We start from the raw sequence: 19432 nt of genomic DNA, 5'->3' as shown, positions 1-19432 counted from the left end.
CCCCCTATAAGGGCTTTCTACCACTGCGCTGTTGTACAGAGAAGAATCAGTAAGTGTTAAAATGAAACCTTTGAGAAAATAGACCGAACAGCACCTAAAAGGAGACTTTCATTCAGCAAATCCTCCGCATCCGCTTTTCGTTAAATTGCCAGTAAATATCCAAAAGATTCCCAGAAATTGGTCGGATGATTAAAAATTGACGAATTTAATCTTCGAATTCATGAAATAGACCCTATTCATTTCATGTTAAACGACAAAATATCAGTGCGTGCTATGTTCTGCTTGATTGCACGGTTATATTTTGGACAGAAAACAAATTGTCAGGTTGAATGTTGGCATAAAAGCATATAATATTTCACTCGAGACAGCAGAAAGCACAGCACCATCGCAGAAAAATGTAAATTATCTGCTGTTTTGTCTGATTTGCGCACTTACTGTTTTCTCATAAATTTAGTGTTTTTCAGAATTAAGTCGATTTTTGCTATTTTCACCTAAGCAGTCATTTCCTTTAAATTAGATCGTTCGAATTTTGAAAATAAAAATAGATTTCAAAAATTTGAGCATCCCTTTGGAAATGGGGGATTCCAGGTATTGTAACCACGGCTTCATACAATGTGGCAATAAACCCGGAGACCCGGCAAAAACGGATGCGACAGACGACACTCGCAATCGTCTCCATTTCAAAGTCCGCGGGGCAACGATAACGGTGGGGGGGGGGGGCAAAAGGAGGATGAGGTGAAAACTTGCAGACGAAGACGGAACCCGGAGTCAAGACCCCGACATCGGGACCCTGGAGGTGGGGGTGTAGGGGGAGAAGGTGGGGGGCGGGAGGAAGCCGGGCGCGCCACGGTGAGCTTTGCCACCCGTTCGGCTTCATATTTGATTTACGCCCCCGAATAAATTCATTAGCCGAGGGCTCGCTCAATCAATGTCATCTTTATCTGCCGCACCCGATGCCGTGCGCCGGCTGTCGGCTCCGTTTCTCTTAATTAATCCGTTTACGCCGTTGCAGGACAGCCTCGGACAACGTCCCGTTTAGACGCGTCGTGTGCGATACGACTCCTAGATGCATCTATTCGTGCTCTCCGGATGGCCGTGTCACATATACCACGAATTGAAGGCGTTTTGCGCCGGCGATTTTTAATTTTCTGCCTCATAGCATCCTCGTTTGGATGACCATTGATGATATGAGACCTGGATGCATCTATTCGTGCACTCCGGATGGCTGTGTCACATTTGTCAAGAATTGAAAGCGTTTTGTACCGTGCTTTTTCGTTTTTTGCTGAATTCCATCACATGTTGGATGACCCTGATGATTGAGCGCCATTGCATCTATGGCCGTGCCCATATATCAATAATGGAGGCGTTTTGCACCGGTGGTTTCCATTTTTGCCAGATTCATCACCGTTTGGTGAGCATTGATGAAGCTCCTAGATGCATCTATTCGTGCTCTCTGATGGCCGTGTCACATATATCAAGAATTGAAGGCGTTTTGTTCCGTGCTTTTTCGTTTTTTGCTAAATTCCATCACCGTTCGGATGACCATTGATGATATGACGCCTGGATGCATCTATTTGAGTCTTCCGGATGCATGCCCGTGTTGTATACATATCAAATTAGAGGTGTTTAGTACTCTTGTTAATTTTCTCCTTTCGCTTCGACATCCCTTGCTAACAAGAAAAACAAGTCATGATTTGAATTTGGAGCCGCGTGGCATATCCTACTATTAAGGCAATGAGGCGAGTAGTCTCTAATTGGCTGACGGTTCGTATGATTTCTTCCGGTCGGTCGATGCCAAAATTTTTAGCTTTTGAGAAAAATGGTAAAGGGGCTTTTTTTCGTGGTGAAATGACTTGAAAACGTTGAGAATTTGACGAATTCGATACATCAAACATCGGCTCTCTGCAATGTTCTGCAAATATCGATGGTAGTAAGGCCCACTTTCTTCTCTCTGCACTCGATAAATCCTTTTGCAAAAATCCTCAGGACAGTGGACAGTGGTAGACAAAGTGACTAATCATGTACCTCGCAAAGCAGCTCAGATAGCCGCTATGTGATTGGGTATCTTACGAGAGAAAAGAAGCCCTGATTGACGGTAATCCACTCGGATTTTCAGCTCAGCTTGAAATCAGAACAAATAGTAAGGTAGTTATCATTTTGCACCCTCTATCTCCGTCGCTCAGCACCTAAATCTAATATCAGTTCAAAATCGTGTGCGCAGACTATGCAACTCGTCCTCTATGACCGTTTCCGAGAAAAGAAACGCTCCTGCACGGTGATACTTTTTTTGAGAGAGAGCCGTTTTTTCAAGTCGATTCAGACAAACAGAATATTTGTTTCTAACGGTAAGTGATTCTCCAAAAGATTAAGTTACGAACGGTTTTAGCTCTCTCTGAGCCAATTATTGGCGTAAAATTACATCGTAATTCAACAAGTTGAACTCCCACCAAGACAGCTTGAAACTCTATTCTTGTTTGCAAAGCTACGTTCTTTTTGAAGCTACGCAAACAATAAGAATTATGAAATCAAATTTTTTGATGGTCTTCAAGTAAATATATCTATTTTTAAAATAATTTACGTATAGCACAGAGTAGCGGCATTTTTGAAAATTCTCCGGGATATTCAGTAAACATCCAAATGCAAGCACACAATTACCCTCCTCGCAACAAAAGTGGACCCTTGATGTCAGGGACATAAGTCGTGGCCGCGTTTTTAAATCGAGGACACAATGTATCATCCAAATGCGGAAGCCGAAAGAATAGGCACTCGTGGTGTCATAGACACGCTTCTCCCACGAGTAATAGCGTGTCGTCCGTGTCTGGTGCAGAAATACACTTCGCCAATCCAAGCATTTAGTGCACTGATGAATAAGAACTGACCTCTTGGTAACTCGGGGCGCGCTGAAATATTTTCATCGTACTGCGTGTACAGGGCGATTCACTGTGGTGGTTCTCGCATGCAAGTCGATGTGGCTGATTTGAAACTGCCTACGCAAAACGGGACGCAAGTGTGGAAAATCTTAAAATTGTACCGTTATTGCCGAAAGAAACTATTTACAAATAAATTGAATAATAACAACTACAAAACAGTAACTGACTCTGACAAAACTCAATGCTCATAATTCTTGTGTGCATTTGTTCGATTGGTTGTCTTGTGCAGTTAGATGGTTTCACTGGAAAACACTCTCAAGTATCCCGAATATATTTACAAGGGGATCATTTTATTTTTGTGCCGTTTAGCTGCATTCCATGCCAATAGTTTTGCGGCTCGAACAATAAAAATTAAAACTCTTTAAGCTACTATCTTCATTTTGATGTCCAAAGTGCAAAACCGCGTTTCTTCACTTGCGACGTTGCAAATTTCCTGTCATGCTTTACTTTTTCTTTGAAGAACTAATCAGCGTAATCTCTTGAGAACCTCCTTGATATTTTCTCTCTGTTAGCAGAATATTCTGTAAACATTTCTAGCTATAAAATTGGTTTGTTTCTCATAAGAAAAATAGAATATTAATATTACACATTTTGAAACATCACAATGGAAATACGTGGTTCCGCACTTTGCCTATCGATGTATATTAAAAGTAGAATCAGAAGCTAGCTTGTCTAATATCTATTACATTGTCGTATTAGAACAATGTCCTCCATTAAGATATCGGACGGATGAAGACACCGATCTTGAATGCAACTATACGTGCTCGAGGGATGACCGTGTTGCATGTACGAAAAATTGAAGGCGCTTCAACTCCGTTCTTCTTACGATAGTACGAAAGGCGCGCTGATCTGTTATTGGTCAAAGCAATGCTTTAAGGAAAAGACCGTCCCCCATCCTTCCAATAACGCGTCCCTATCTCTACATGATAGATTTTTCGACTTTTCATTACTTTGAGATAAGAGGCTTATAACTTTCGACAGAACACGCACAAACAAGTCGGGACAATTTCTACGCGATCAGATACTTCAATGATTGAAGCAATAAGTAGACGTCTAACACTGAAATATTAGCGGCGATCTCATTCGAAATATACCGTAAATTACTTTGTCGTCTGTCTGAAATAAAACTTTTGCGAATGCGATGTGTCTTGCTTTAGCTATTAATATTTATGTGACCGCGTTTTCGCTTAGACATGTACATCTCGTGCTTTTTTGAGAAAACGACCGAATGCCACGGAGAAAAACTATTCTCATTAAATCCGGCTGTTTGCAAAGGGAGATCCGAGATATACTGGCATGAGCGGAGAGGTACATCCGAGCGACGACGTTAAGGAGACGGAGGAAAAGGAGGAGAAAGAGAAGTAATGAAACGACAACGACAAAATGCTTTTAATTTTGTTCGATATTTACAATGTGCGGATTGAATTGCGTCCGCCAGGGTTGACAGTTCTGCCGTTTTGCAAAGAAGGAAAAGAAAGCGAAGGAAAAGGAAGAGGAGTAGCGGGTGCGGCAGGAGTAGCAGGAACGGGAAGACGTGAAGAATAAAATGAAACAGAGGAGGAAGAAAAGAGGAGGTAACAGGAAAACGAAGGAGGGAAAGAGGAATAGGATAAAGGAGAGGAACGGGACGAAGAAAAATAAGAGTTAACCTGAGAGTAAATGAAGGGTGAAAAAGAAGAAAAGAAACACGAAGAAGATAAGGAAGTAGAGGGACAAAACGAAAGAAGAACCAAGATGAAAGTGAGGAAGATGAGCAGCAAGAGAGAGAGGACTGACAGGAAGAATAGGAGGAGGAGAAGGGGAAGTAGGAGAGGAGGAAGGAAAGGAGAAGTTGGGGAAGAAGAGGAGGAGGAAAAATAATTGCAGAAGAAGAAGGAAGAAGAGAAAGGTAGAAGAATGAGGTGGAAGGAAGAGAATCAGAGGAAGAATAAGAAGATGAAGAAGGGGGGGAAAGAAGAAGAGGAAGTGAAGGAAAAAGAGATCAAGAGAAAGGAGAAGGATGAGAAGGAAAGGAAAGATACTGTTTCGAAGAAGAAGGATATTAGAAGAAGTCTGTAGGAATAAAAGGAAGAAGAGGAAGAGAGGAAGGATTAAAAGGTGGGAGAGACGTAGGAGAAGGAGTAGGAGAAAGAGGAGGAGGGAAGGGAGAATTAAAAGGTGGCAAAGACGTATGAGAAAGACGAAAAGAAGATGAGGATGAGGAAGAGAAGAAGAGGAGGAGAGAAGGAGAGGAGGAGAAGAGAAGAGGAGGAGAAGAGAAGAGGAGGGGAAGAGTAGAAAGGAAAAAGAAAAGAAAATGTTGAAAAAGTTGAAAAATTCATCAGCTTTTCAGCTTTAAGTCCTTGTAATTTTGGTTCCACGCACTCTCCTAATTACATCCTCAATCCATCAAGTCGTTAAGTCATCAAAGTTGGTTAGTCGGTGGAGCTGTGAAAAATCCGGCAACTAAGTGCAATCCTAGCGAGTGGTGCTGCGCGCAGCCAGGGCCGGGGCCGCGGAGGAGAAACGAGTCAGAATAATAAATCAAGATCGAGTTTTGTAGTCTTATCGAGAGAGAGATAAATCGTGTCGCAATTATCGTAAGTTCTCGTCAATATTTTTTCTATTTTCCCGCGCGCCCGCTCCTCTCTCCTCCTTCCGAGCAGAATAATCTCGCCAAGTTGGCCGGGCCGGGACTCCTCCGTCGCGACGCCCGCCCGGCCCGCGCTGTCGTCCTCAGGAAGAACGCCGTATGAACATTCCAGAGTTGCCAAATTTCCCTTCATAAAAAATGTATTTTTGACCACATTCATGCACATTTTCCTTTGAAATTTTCAGATGTTTTAGATTAAATTGCGCACTAAAGTGTCTTCAACTTTTGGAAAATAATATTCGCAATGGACACGTTGCATGTGTGAGGAATTTTCGATTTGATTGTTGATTCTTATGTAAAAGAAACACGATGGTGCCACTGGTTTTCTCTGAAACCATCTCTCAAGCTCCAAAAAAGCTCTCAAGTTGAGGCCAAAAAGGAGGGGATATCCCACGCTATTTTGCGAGTCCACCTTTACATCAGCACAAACTCTCCATGCAAAGATAGGAAGCAAATACATTGAAAGGGCTATTACTTTATTTGGGGACTCTAAAACTGAAAACACGGCATCACAACAAATGTATTTGCTCCTTATCTTTGCATGGAGAGTTTGTCTTGATGTAGAGGTGGACTCTCAGGATAGCGTGGGATATCCCCTCCATTTTGGGCTCAACTTGAGAGCTTTTTTTGAGCTTGGGAGTTGATTTCAGAGAAAACCAGTGGCACCATCGCCTTTCTCGCGAACTTTTACATAGTATAAGAATCAACAGTCAAATCGCAAATTCCTCACACGTACAACATCTCCAGTTTCCCGGTAAATTCACTTTTTATCAAGGAAACTTAGCAACGTCTAAAAGCTCATACGGCGGTCTTCCTTAGCGCCTCTCAAGGAGCCTCGTCCGCCCGCGCCCGCGGCTTAATAGATGACATCCCCGAACTCACCTCCGTGATATATAGCCCCGCCTCTATTTTCTCTTTTTTTCGCCCTTTTTTAAGTGCGTTACGCAAGGATTATCGGTCAAAGTCACCGTTTTTCAATTTGGAAACCGCAGTGCCCTCGACCCGTGCCCCGTCTACCCTTGTCTTTTGGGGTTGGTTTTTCTCGCCCCGAGGAAGTGGCGAAGCCGGAACGAGTCGCTTGTCACCCTTCACGCTCGGCGTGCCTCTGCGTTCAATCTCGCTCCGTGCACTGGAGATGTTTTCACAAGTGATTGAATGCCAGAGCGCCTTCAATTTTTCGCATGCAGCACGCACGTCCGGAGAGCACGTTTAGATGCATTCACGCGTTGAGTCATTTATCGTACATGGGTCGGAGAGCACTGATCATTCTTCTTCTTCATCTTCTTATCCTCCGTCTTCTTTTCTTCTTCTTCTTCTTCTGCTATGAACGAACAGGGCGTAGCCCTGTTCGTAACGTCATTTGGTATCGAGTAAATTAAATCATATAAATATTATAAAATCCCAAAATCGGTAAAAATAAAGGACTCGTCAGTTCAATAGAGGAGCAGAGCCAGCTATGTGTCTATGGTCATTATTGGAACCCCTTTTCTTGTCTATTAATATAATTATAAACAAATTGATTTTTTCATTATCATTATTTTTTATCCACTGCGAGGTCTCTGGCGCAACGTAAAGATGATGTGCACTCACAGATGAATAGATTCATAGTTTTAATCTACCCGACCGTTAGCTCAAGATTGTCTAATCATAAAATGTCATGTTATTCCCGTAAATAGACTTTGCATGAAAACAAACTTACTTGCTTTCAGATGAAAAAATTAAACACTAAGAAGCGGCCCAAAACTGTATATAACAAGGTGGAGAAATGGTGCTGGGTCCACACCATTTCGCGGGGAAACAAAGCCAAACTCAAGTGCAAAGTTTTGAATCAAGCCTAAATTTTTTTTAAAAAAAAATACCTTCTAACATTTGCCCCATTGGGCGAAAATATTTTCTTCCCGGGGAATTTTATCTTACCTTTAACGTAATTACTTCTCAAAATTGTGTAGTTTTTTATTTCTTTTCAAAATTCAAGTTCTCCAGGCTCCTTTATTGGCGAATTAACCACTACATTAACTTGGTTATGAGAACCAATCCTCGGTTGGTATGGAACACTACAATCTCTGACTTACCGTGGCGATTTCTGCAAGTCAGCGACACTATTAATACTCCATTAAAATCCATTGGATATATCGACTCTTGGTTAGACAGGCAGCCTAGCCTAAGAACGACTGTTCAACATGCATTCACATGGAGAAATAACAGTGTTGCAAACTTGTAAGAATCGCCACTGGCCTCCGACCATAGAAGCTTCGTTCCGGTTCAAATAACCAAAGTCCTCGATGAAGAATACAAGTCTTAGAATGATTAACTAAAACCTAGAAAATCCAGTCCAAAGATCGGTTCCTGAGACGGGAAAATTAGGCTATACCTCGATGCTCGGTGTGCAATGAAATATTTTTCTCCGTGTACGATGTTTTTCCTTAGCACTACAGAAAAAACGTATCGGGTCATGTTAACGTGACAGCTCAAGACTGCGCGGAAGGTGAAGCGATATAAGGCACGGGCACAATAACAGCCGGACCTGTTGCCACCTCAACTGGCGACGCCAAATTTCACCCGATTTCCCTTATTTTCTCGCTGAAATCGGCATATAACCGCCCGAAGCGGCACCACTGCCGCACTGCATGATTGATCGACGCGTAGGCCCGCCACGAAAATGTCACCGGGCCGTGCACCCCTTCAATTTGCATTCAGACGCCTCTCATCTGCCACACTGTGCAAGAGCAACTTAACTCCAGTGGAAACTCCGAGTGAATACGCGGTTTTACCTAGTGCGGTAGGCATTTCCCTCGTTTTTTCCCCAGGCATACGCTCCGATCCGCCGCCTGCAAAACGACGCAAGTCCAGTCTCACGTGAGCTCTGTAAACCGTGAGATGGAATACAAATCAGGGCTCATCTTGAAGTGGAGTTACGCGATTGTGTGGGCGAGGCAACGACTTGATCCCACCTCGCTCGGATTGCCACAATAAAACCGACTGTCAACCGCCTCCTCACAATGGCACCGATGAATTATTAAGTCGCCCCTCGGCGCGGTATCATTCATTCACTCTTTCGTTCGTGTTATTGTATGTACACGGAGCCTCACGTGTAAAAATGACGGATGTCCCGATCGGAGCACAATATGCGTCCGTCTTTCTTGCGTGTTCGGCCTCTATGTATTCGCGAGGCGAACGTTAAGTTGTTTCGACTTCTCGATGGCTCTCTTAGGTGGGCTTTTGTCAGGGGCTCAGGTTCGACTTTCGGACGGGCTTTTTTGAGGGTCGCTACAAGTGATAACCTAATCTCGGGGAAAGGATGTGGGTTGCTGGTCAACGAACCGATACTTTTGTTGGGGGTTTACCTTGTCAAAATATTCGGATTTTTGTTACGTGATCGGCCGCGAGATAAGGAGCTTCAGCTCACGGAATAAACAAAATTTGCCTAGCGCAATGTGCCAACCAAGTTAGGTACAAATTTAAGCATTCTGCTATAGAACCTAACGCCAAACAAGATTTGCGCTACTGAAATTAACATAAATAACTCCCAACTAAGATAATGACGTTTCTATAATACGGTTTTAGTAGATTTCTCAGTCAAACTCAATCAAAACGTTACTTTCGGTAATTTTCGTTGCCCTACTCGTGTTCTGCAAGAAATTGTGGTAAAGGAATATGTATCAGAATGCTTGTACCTTGTCTACCGGTGAGCTGGTCCATTAGCACATCGGTGATCCATGATGCAATGCTTGAAGTATCCACACGATGTTGCAGGAGCTCCGAACACGGATCGTCTGCAATCCCGAATATTTTCTAGGCGGCTTCATATTTCGTTGTTCTATTCGAAAAATAAGACATTGTGGAAAACAAGGCAATGTAAAATACAGTCAAGTTGTTCCTGCCCCATCCATACTTTTCTGTTGCTAGATTGCATCCATACCAACAGTGAAACCATAAATAACACGTATATCGCTCACGGTGTTCCACCATATCCGCTCCTTCTTCCTTTGTTACACAGTAAGTTATCACGTAGCAGAATTTGCAAAGAATAGCTTTGACAGAGCAAAGAGAAATTTGAAAAATTTTGTGAAAAAATGATGATCAATTATTATCCTTTAAAAAAGTAAAATGTGACAGGAAATCTTCAACGTCGTTAAGCGACATACGTGGTTCAGTACTTCCCTCATCGATAAATGTCTTCCAACTTTCATCATTTTGGATGTACAGCAAAATACTGGCAACCGGGTACGATGCCTAAAAGGTAAATAGCATTGAAAACCTTTGAGATAACTGCTAAACACTGAACTTTGGGTTCATTCTGCCACGCCGCCGCAATCGACATAGCCGACTCCTGCATACGCTTGCCGCGGCAACCAGCACTGCAGGGTTACTTGACGATTTTGATGAGAATAAAATATGGGAGCTGGGATCACCAACTCGCCTTCGGGGCTGGGGTGGTTTCTCTGTGGAAGTTCCAAGCCACATCCAGTCGTTCATGAATATCCTCAAAGTTCCACCTCACCCGATAAGTTCAGGAGTTTCAAAATCTTTTGTCAGTGTGTCGAGAGCTGGAGAAAAAGAATGAAGAGAAGGGAAGAGGGGAAAAAAAGAGGAGAGGAGAGGTCTAGAAGTAGGGAGAGAGGAAGAGGGAAATTAAGGAGAGGAGGAGAGAAAATGAGGAAGGATGGGCAAAGATGAAAATAGAGAAGGAGAGAAGAGGAAGAAGAAAGATGAGGGGGCAGAAGAACATAAATAGCTAGAAAGAGAAGAAAAAAAAGAAGATGAGACAAGGAATAAAAGGGAAAAGTGGATGAAGTAGAGGAGTTAGAGGTGAGTGAGAAAGACAAAAATAAGAAAAGAAGGGGAAAAGGGCCAGGAAAATGAGAAGATGGAGGAAGAGAAGAAAAAGGAAAAAGATAGGGAAAGGAGTAGCAGGGGAAAGTGGATAACGTAGAGAAGGCAGAGGAGAGTGAAGAAGAAAGAAAGAAGGAAAGAAGGAAAGAAGGAAAGAGGAAAAAAGAGAAGCAGGAAAATGAGAAAAGAGGGAAAAGAGGATGACAGAGAAAAATGAAAAAAGGAGCAAAAATATGAAGGACGGAAAGGAGAATTGGAGGAAGAAGTGGCTCATGAATATCCTGCAAGTTTCGCCTCGCCCGATAAGTTGAGTAGTTTAGAAATCTTGGAGTTTGAGTGTGTCAAGTGCCGTGCCTCCCGGCTCCTGAGCAAGAATGCAACGCGGTTGAAAGTATGTGTGCACTCTGCACCCACTCAAACGCTTCACTCCAGATTTGATTACCCTAGTTTTCAGAGACGAAGATCTGAGAACGCGGTTTCATAATAATACGTTGATATATTGGAACTCATGCCAATTTCAATCTTTGAAGAGGATACAGTGATGCTGGGTGTTTTTGATCACCAATATAGGAATAAATGTAGATCATTTTCATTTTGAACGGGTTATGTGTACAGAAAATTTCCGGAATAATTTGGGCGTTTCCTGATAAATTGCGTAGAACATTCGTGAAACATTCTCAGCATATTGAAATTTACTGCAGTATAGATATATTGGTGGACTATTTTTTGAGTCGTATTTGCTCAGGGGGTTATTAATGCGCGCGTATACTTTTTGAAACGGAATTTAAATGATGATTTTTGAAACAATATTAGTATTACAAATTTACAGATAACTTGGCAATAGACCAATACCACCCAGCCTTTTAACACCACTTCAGGTGTTGTAAGACAATGGAAATGAAACTTGTAAAATGTTTCTTTCTCTTCCGGTGTTGAGCCTGTAAATAACTCCCTATCTGGCTGAATCAAATTATTTACCATTATTTCGTACTCTACTCGTCACCTTTTGAATATTTTCGTTCCTCAGAGAGGTTCTCATATGGTTTATATATTATGATCAGATCAAAGGAGTCATTAAAAGAATAGTGTGTACGATTCTCGGCTGGAATTCAAAATTATAACTCTAGATTCTTGAAAAAGATTAACATGAGTAATGACTAAACAAGACAAAATACAACAGAAAGTAAATTGCGAATTTTGCAAATTTAAAGAAAGCGCTGCATTCAATTTTGAAAATTATCGGTGGCAAACATTTCAATCCTTGCAAAGATCTGTCTCCAAAGTTACATCGTTGGATTATTTGCTCATGGATCGTGAAGATCGTATTCTTTGAATATTCATTGCGAGTAAGGAAACATCGAATTATTGAAAAAATTTGCCGTAAAATACTGGTTTCACTCAACATTTTAAGCAGAAGATGGAGCTATTGCGTCTAGAAGGACCTTTCAGCTGTCCCAATTGCCAAATTTTCTTCGGTAAAATGTTTATTTTTGAGGAAAATTATGAATATTTTTCCTTGAAATTTTCAACATCTCTAGGTTACTTTGCGAACAGAAGTATCTAAAAAATTGGAGGAAAAATATTTTTAAGTGTCCTAAGAAATTCGTCAAAGTTTGTCAACGTTTTGTCAAAGACAATTTTGCAACACCTGAAGGCTCTTACGGCGTTTTTCTTAGCACGGCAGTACTAGCACGACCCTATTCTGCCGTGTTTAGGAAGAACGCCGTATGAGCCTTAAGACGTTGCCACATTTCCTTCGATAAAAACCTAATTCACTGAGCAAATTGGGAATATTTCCTTCCAGGATTTTCACACAATATCATACTCAATTTAATCTGAAAATAACAAGGGAAAATATGCATAAATTTCGTCAAAATCACAAGTTTTATCAAAGAAAATTTGGCCACTCTCGGATCTTCATACGGCGTTCTTCCTTAGCACGGCAGTATCAGCACGCACCTATCCGTGCCTTATTTTGTGGCTGGGAAAGAGGGTCCAATCATGAATCACTCATGACTCATTTCCGCCGGGAGAGTGCGCTAAAGTTACAATGGGCTCTCTGGCAACGACAGGAACCTACGAAACTGGCTGCCAAATTACCTCTTACAAGTTTTTGCCGGTGCGGTAGCGGGTAGCGCAAGAACTGCACGGCTCCGTTCCACAAGGGTAACGGCGGGGAGAAACTCATCAAAGTGTAATGCATTCTAATAAACTAAGAGCGCTCTTTGCTGCGACACGTTATCGCGGAATAACTCATTAACTCTACGTTGCTCTTAGCTGTTTTTAAACTTCCAGTATTTCCCGCCGTCCCCTCCTCCATACTCCTCTTCCTGCCTCCTCTCCACTACCCCCTCTCCACTTATCCGATTCCGTAATGCTTTAGCAGAGGGGTAACAATATCATTCCGACGGTTTGACTTTCGGGTCTTAAGTTTTGAAATGTGAATGCGTCAGGACTCGGGAAGCATTTAGTCGTCATCGGATGAAAATTTGTGAGCCCTTGCGTATCAGACTCTTGCACAATTCATGCGCTGGATTCACGTAAAAGTACTCATCGGATTTACGTAAAACTTACGTAACGACGGTGCTAGACGTATATGAAACTTATGCAAATCAGTGACGTACCGTGGGGAGAAATTAACGAGTTTACGCAAAGGAAGTCGCATCAAGATTGAACCGACAAATGAGGTTTAAAATTGATTCCTCCGTAAGACTCATTATCACAGAATAGACCGCATTTAGCAGAAAGGAGCCAAGCCACATCAGCCATTGCCAAATTTAACGGGGACATTTAATTTTTTACAAGAGAACGTTTGTCCGAGTTCCTTTGAAAATATCAAAGAATTCGCTTCGCGCTATGCAGAAAATTCACTGAAATTTTCACAAGAATTCTCACTACCGTTTTCCTGTAAAAAATTCGATTGCCCAATTAAATTTGACCAAAGTTGATGTGGCTCGAATCCTTCCTAAACGCTGTCCAATAAAGTTCATCACCTTTTTTCGCATTCAGAATTTTTCCATGACTTTGAATTCTCACCGGTGGAAAAAGTGCAAATAGTTATGCTCAAAATTACATACCCCCGAATCATTTTTCGTCGGATTGTGGCTCGGATCCTTTTTGTTCAATTCAATCCTATATAATATGAGGGGAAGAAGGCATAGCCGGATTTTCCTACTTGCCGCTCATGGGCCGCCTGTATTTTGCCGCCCCCTTCTCATTCGTTTTGAAACATCAATAAAAACCATCAAGTGAACGTGCCAGAGGGGGAGGGGTGCATAAGACGCGCTTACTCGTGTTGAACACATTTTTGGGGAAAGTCCTGTCAATACTACTTGCAAAAGGTCACGGAACTTTGCGCGAAAGTCAAGTATCGTAAACCTATCTCTAATGGACAAGGCCTTCCACTCATATTAAATGAACGAAAAAATTATGAAAGAACAAACACAAAATTTGGTTTAATGATTTTAACTTCCGCCGCCGCGCCGCGCTGCGCCGACCGCACCGTGTTTGGCGCAATGCGTGAAGTATTCACGCAGTCTTGTAGGCGCTATACGTTTCACGCTGACTGCACTGTGTTTAGCGCAATGCGTGAGGTATTCATGCATTCTTGTAGGCGCTATCCGTTTGACGTTGACCACAATAACCGCACTGTCTTTGATGCAATGCGTGAAGTATTCGTGCAGTCTTGTGGGCGCTAATATGTGTTACATGCCGATTGCCGAGCCGAGGGCTCCTCCTTTTCATCTTAAGGTGATTCGATGGACGCCATATTTTGTATCAGAACGGCATGCGATATATCGCATGAAATTGGTTCCATTTTTTCAGCTACTCGTCGTTTTTCTTCAATTTTGAGATCGCAATTCTGTTGTCAGGAGACTAAAGCACTCACTTACCAATTTTAATAAAGAAATTCAACGTAATAAAGGCGTGGTTTTTTCAGAGAGAAAACATTGCATTCGATACTGATATCGAAACTGCACTCGAATGCGATATTTTCTCTCTGAAAAAACCACGCCTTTATTTCGTTGAATTTCTAAGTTAAAACTGGTTAGTGAGTGTTTCAGTCTCCTGACAACAGAATTAAGATCTCAAAATTGAGGAAAAACGACGAGTAGCTGAAAAAATAGAACCAATTGATGCGATATATCGCATGCCGTTCTGACACAAAATATGGCGTCCATCGAATCACCTTAAGTTCTCGGCATCGTTTCTCCCTAAGTCGTGCCGTTCCAGGCTAAATTGTGTGTTTGGTTTCTCTCTTAACTCGACTAATTAAAGGTGCTGTCTGTTGTATCACTGAAAGACGATAAAATTAGAAATTACTATACTCTCAGGAAATGAGAGATTTTGTAGCCTTTTCTCGTTTGTAATTTTTATTTCTAAATCCGATTTTTTTTATACCCTACTTTTAAAAAAATTGCAAAAATTGCCGCCCTCTAGATTTGCCGCCATGGGCCGCGGCCCATGTGGCCACCCCTTTAATCCGGCCCTGGAAGGAGGTGTCTTAAAAGTGATTACATTCTTTTGGATTTTTACAAATCAGTTTGTAATGAATCGTGAGTATTTTTAGTACTTTACTCGTTCGTGCATTAAAAGTATCATATATTTTGCTTCAATTGTACTTTCCTTGATTTTTTCAGGGGTCTTTTTTTGCCGAATAAATCTGTCTAAAACCAATATTTTTTGTTTTGTTTCAGAATTTGAAGAGTCAAATCATGACGACAAACATGTGGGTCGAGCAGGTAAATTTGCCATTCATCAAACTATTAACCACTTATTCATAATAATTATTACAATCAAATAGAGTAAGGGAAAGGATTCTTGTTGACGACGGCGCAGAGATACATCTATTCGTACTTGATGGATATCCGTGATGCATCTGCAAAATTGAAGGCGCGAAGGCTCGAGGCGTGATTTTTCAATGCTCCCCTCTATGCTGTCATTATTCATAATTTCAGGAGGCTGATTCTTGTTGACGACGGCGCAGAGATACATCTATTCGTACTTGATGGATATCCGTGATGCATCTGCAAAATTGAAGGTGCGAAGGCTCGAGGCGTGATTTTTCAATGCTCCCCTCTATGCTGTCATTATTCATAATTTCAGGAGGCTGATGAAACAATCCACCCTCCATTTCTGTGATCGAATTTGTAAAAATTATACTTTCCATTAGATTGTTGAAAAGCCGTTCATAAATTCCGCGGCCTCGAATGAAAAGCATTGAAAAGAATCTGACGATCTAAACTTTTTGTTTTAAAACTAGAGACATCTTCCCGCCATATTGCAGTGAGCTTTTGCATGATTAAGTCGCACCAGCATTGGTGCTTTTACATGCTTGTCGTAGATTGAAAGTTAAAAGCGCTCGTATCAGCATACTACCGTAGTAAGGTGAAACGCCTTATGAACATTCGCAGGCCACAGAACCTCCCCTTTTAAAACATCAGTTTTAGAACAAAATTATGAATACCTCAACTTGAAATTCTCAGATATTTTTTATCACATTGCAAAGAAAATTCCTTAATTAATTGGACGGGAAATACTCACAAGTTTTTCTAAAAATTCGTATTTTATCACAAAAAATTTGGCAATGCACACAGATTGATACAACGTTCTTCCTTAGCTAAGCAGCACAGCAATTAATTGAGACATACTTAGTGTCTGCGTCAACAAGTTTGCTTAATTTTACTAAATGGAACTATGCACAAGAGAAAAAGATCGAAACGATTTATGTACAAGGGATTCGCGTGCTTAGTCACTAAGTGAAGGCACTTAGTAAGGAACCTTTTCCTTACAAAATAATAATATATTTTCCTAGATTGTTTATTCGCATCGCTCACTGAAAAGAAAAGGAAATCCGGAGTTTTCATCGAGCATCTATCTTGCCGCTCAAAAGAGAGGCGAAAAGAAAATTATCATAGTGTCGAGTATCCCCGACAAGGCCGCGGCTACATGAAACACCTCGCCGGAAAGGGGGGGTGGCTGCTGTAAGGAGAGTATGTTCTCCCTTTGCGTTGAGAATAATTACCCGTTATAAAGGTCTCAAGCCCAGTTAAAATTCAAGTGTCGAGCTCTTGAGAATGCGTTAAACGGAACAACCGCGTGTTGGGGGAAAAACGCCGTATTGGCATTTTGACGCTGCAAAATTTCCTCCGATTCACAAGAATCCTCAGAAAACCTCGTGAATTTTTTCCTGCAAAATTTGCTGAGAATTTTTATCGAAATTTTCCCAATGTATTTTAAAATTTCAATAGCGGTGCATGTGTCAAGCACGACTTTTCAGAAAAACTCACTGATACTTTTCCCTTTAAATTCTTGGAGAGTTTTATTCGCAGTCTTAGGGCATCTTAAAATTTTAACAACGTTGTAAGTTCAAGGAAACTCCTACCCCCCAAAAAACGAGAAAAACTCGGAAGATTTTAACAGCGATTAAGAAATTTCTTGGTTAGGCGTGCCTCTACAAAAAGGGGACCTCGTTTCAGTCTGGTTATGACGCTGGGAATTTTAAAATCTTGTATCACGTAGACGTTTAAAAGTGGCTCCATTGGTTTTGTCGTAAAATTTCCACCCAATAACATTCGTTAAGACTCAAATTTTGACGAAATAAACGTGACAATTTTCAATTTTATTTAAAAATGTCATGGCCGTCTCGCAATGACTTTAGACTGTGCGCCACAACGCTAAAATTCTAGCACAGGCTTTTCTCATAAAGTACAATGTCCCAATTTTAAGAGGGCCCCGAGTTCCTGTAAATAGGGGACATTTCACGGAAGCTTTTTTTCTCCGGAAGAAAGATCCTTGATCGGGGGAAATACAAACAGTGGCGTGGCGTGCTTTGCGATATATCGATTGTTATGCCATTTAAACCTATGGCAAAGAATCGATTATTAAGGTGTTCCCTGCGAACACCCTGTCTATCGATCCTATCCATAGGTTTAAATGGCATAACAATTGATATATCGCAAAGCACGCCACTGAAATACAACGACATTCAAATGCTCTTGGGTCGTTTTTCTCCGAACAAGGCGGAACGGGCCGCTTTGCGGGACGACACTCGGAGTGCGAACGGCTCGAGAATGAATTCGTCACTGCGCGGGGCCGCACAGTGGATCGAGTCAATTAGAGAGGTCGGACATGAAATTTTTAACTGGAATTTCAAAATTTTATGTTTATTTCGTCACATTTTAAACTTCAAGGGGTGTTCCTTGAAGAAAATTTTACGAGGAAACCAATGGCACCACTTTGAGAACTTCAAAGTCTTAAATACACGGTGTTATAAGCGTTTAAAGTTTCCAAATTTTGTCCGAGCTCTCCTATTGACTCGATCCATTGTGGGCCGGGGCGAGAAACGTTAGACACAAAGCCGCGGGGAAGACACTCTTTAATGTATTCGCTGCTTTATGACCATTTTTATTGCGACGAGATAAAGGCGAGGGCGGGCGGAGCTGGAGACCCGGTGCCGCCTCCGCCTTGATTCGCGGAACAATGTGTCTCGAATCGCTGGAGACCGCCACCGCCGTTCCATGCAACTTGGGCTCGTAAAAATAGCCCGCCGCTGAATTTTACTAGTCGAGGTGTGCCAAGTGAAACCCTAATCCGAGGGGTTCTCACCCCGCGGAGTCCCGGCCCGAGGTCGTGGGACTCTTCCGGGCATCCCTTATTCAATTTCCCGGGGAAAATGTCCGAGGGGACAGAGCTTTTCAAGGTTAAAATACGTTGACACGATATTCAGGGTTGCCACAGTCCAGGGATACCGGGAAAACTGGAAAATATCAGGGAATTTTAACAAGTCAGGGGAAATGACGGAAATATCAGGAAAAAATCGTTAAGTCACCTTTAGTTGCTCTCGAGTAGGTATGACGTTTCGAACAACAAATTTTGCTTGAAAACTTATCGAACGACAGTGAATGCTCGCTAAGTCGAATTGTGTAGGGACCGAAAAAAAATTCTACTTAATCGGCATTTTTTGTCTTAACCGTATTTCGACTTGACGAGCTTTTACTGGATGTTTTTTTAACAATCTGGAATGGAGAATTTGCACGCAATTTTTTTATTGCTTCATCTGAAAGTGCCTAATGAGCTGAGTTCGCAATATTTTTCATAATTCTTTTCTGACATGGGAAATTGGAGAAAAATTGATTTAAAAGTGAGAAAATGTGCCGCCTTGTGACGTCATCTGGCGGCATTTCCCATTTAAACACATGTATTTTAGCGGAATCGGTTATTTTGTCATATCTCCTCTAATAATTGCTCAATTTATGAACCAAGGGTATCTTCGTGTTCAGTTTACTCAGAGGATTCCACTTAAACAGGAAATTCATCAAATTTCAGACCCTTGCAAATTCTCCATTGGTTCAATTATCAGGGAATCCCACCAAAATGTGTAAGGGAATCAAGGAAATGTCAGGACTTTAATTTTCCAAATTCTGTCGCAACCATGAATAGGTATCGCAATACATTGTAAGTGGCTCTACAAAAGGAACGCATAACTGAAGTACCTCAATTGGGAGTGTATGTAATATTAGTTGTTTAATAATTTTATTTTTAAGAGGTGTCGAAAAATCGAGGCAATTTACACCTCTGATAAAATCAGCACGAGGATGTTTAAAAGTACAGAATTTATTTCAACAGAGGACCAGAAGAAAAATATAATTAGAGAGAATAATAATTGAATACTTAATAGTGGGAATATGGATGCGTGTGAGAGTCCAGGAATCCATTACATATTCACCGATGCCTCTGTGAATAAATTAGGGCCCAAAAGGGCTACAGACATTTTATAATTTCAAGTGTCTAGTTTATCGTACCAATTTTTGATACGAATTAGAATTAAGATTTTTTTCGAGAAAAATTGAGACCTTTAACAATTTTTTCCCGCACATTTATACACACAGAAAAGAACAAATTAAATTATAAAATCGCTTTTTTATTTCCAAAAAAACTTTAAACTTTATAAAAAATGTTTGCACCACCCTAAAAACATTCAATGCGGCAAGTCTCTTTTTACACAATGCGTCTAGTTTAATCGATGTTGCGACAG

The 19432-nt window shown here is 41.4% G+C and overlaps 1 protein-coding gene across 1 annotated transcript in view; it reads left to right on the top strand.

Annotated features, from left to right (window-relative positions):
* nAChRalpha1 (nicotinic acetylcholine receptor alpha1) overlaps positions 1-19432 on the top strand; it is a 244376-nt gene that overhangs the window by 209127 nt on the left and 15817 nt on the right. The window contains exon 4 of the mRNA XM_019056913.2: positions 15093-15137. Coding sequence (XP_018912458.1) covers positions 15093-15137 — 45 coding nt within the window. The remainder of the gene's footprint in view (positions 1-15092; positions 15138-19432) is intronic.

Source organism: Bemisia tabaci, chromosome 5 (assembly GCF_918797505.1).
Source record: "Bemisia tabaci chromosome 5, PGI_BMITA_v3".
Classification (NCBI taxonomy): domain Eukaryota; kingdom Metazoa; phylum Arthropoda; class Insecta; order Hemiptera; family Aleyrodidae; genus Bemisia; species Bemisia tabaci.
This window is presented reverse-complemented; position numbering and strand designations above follow the sequence as displayed.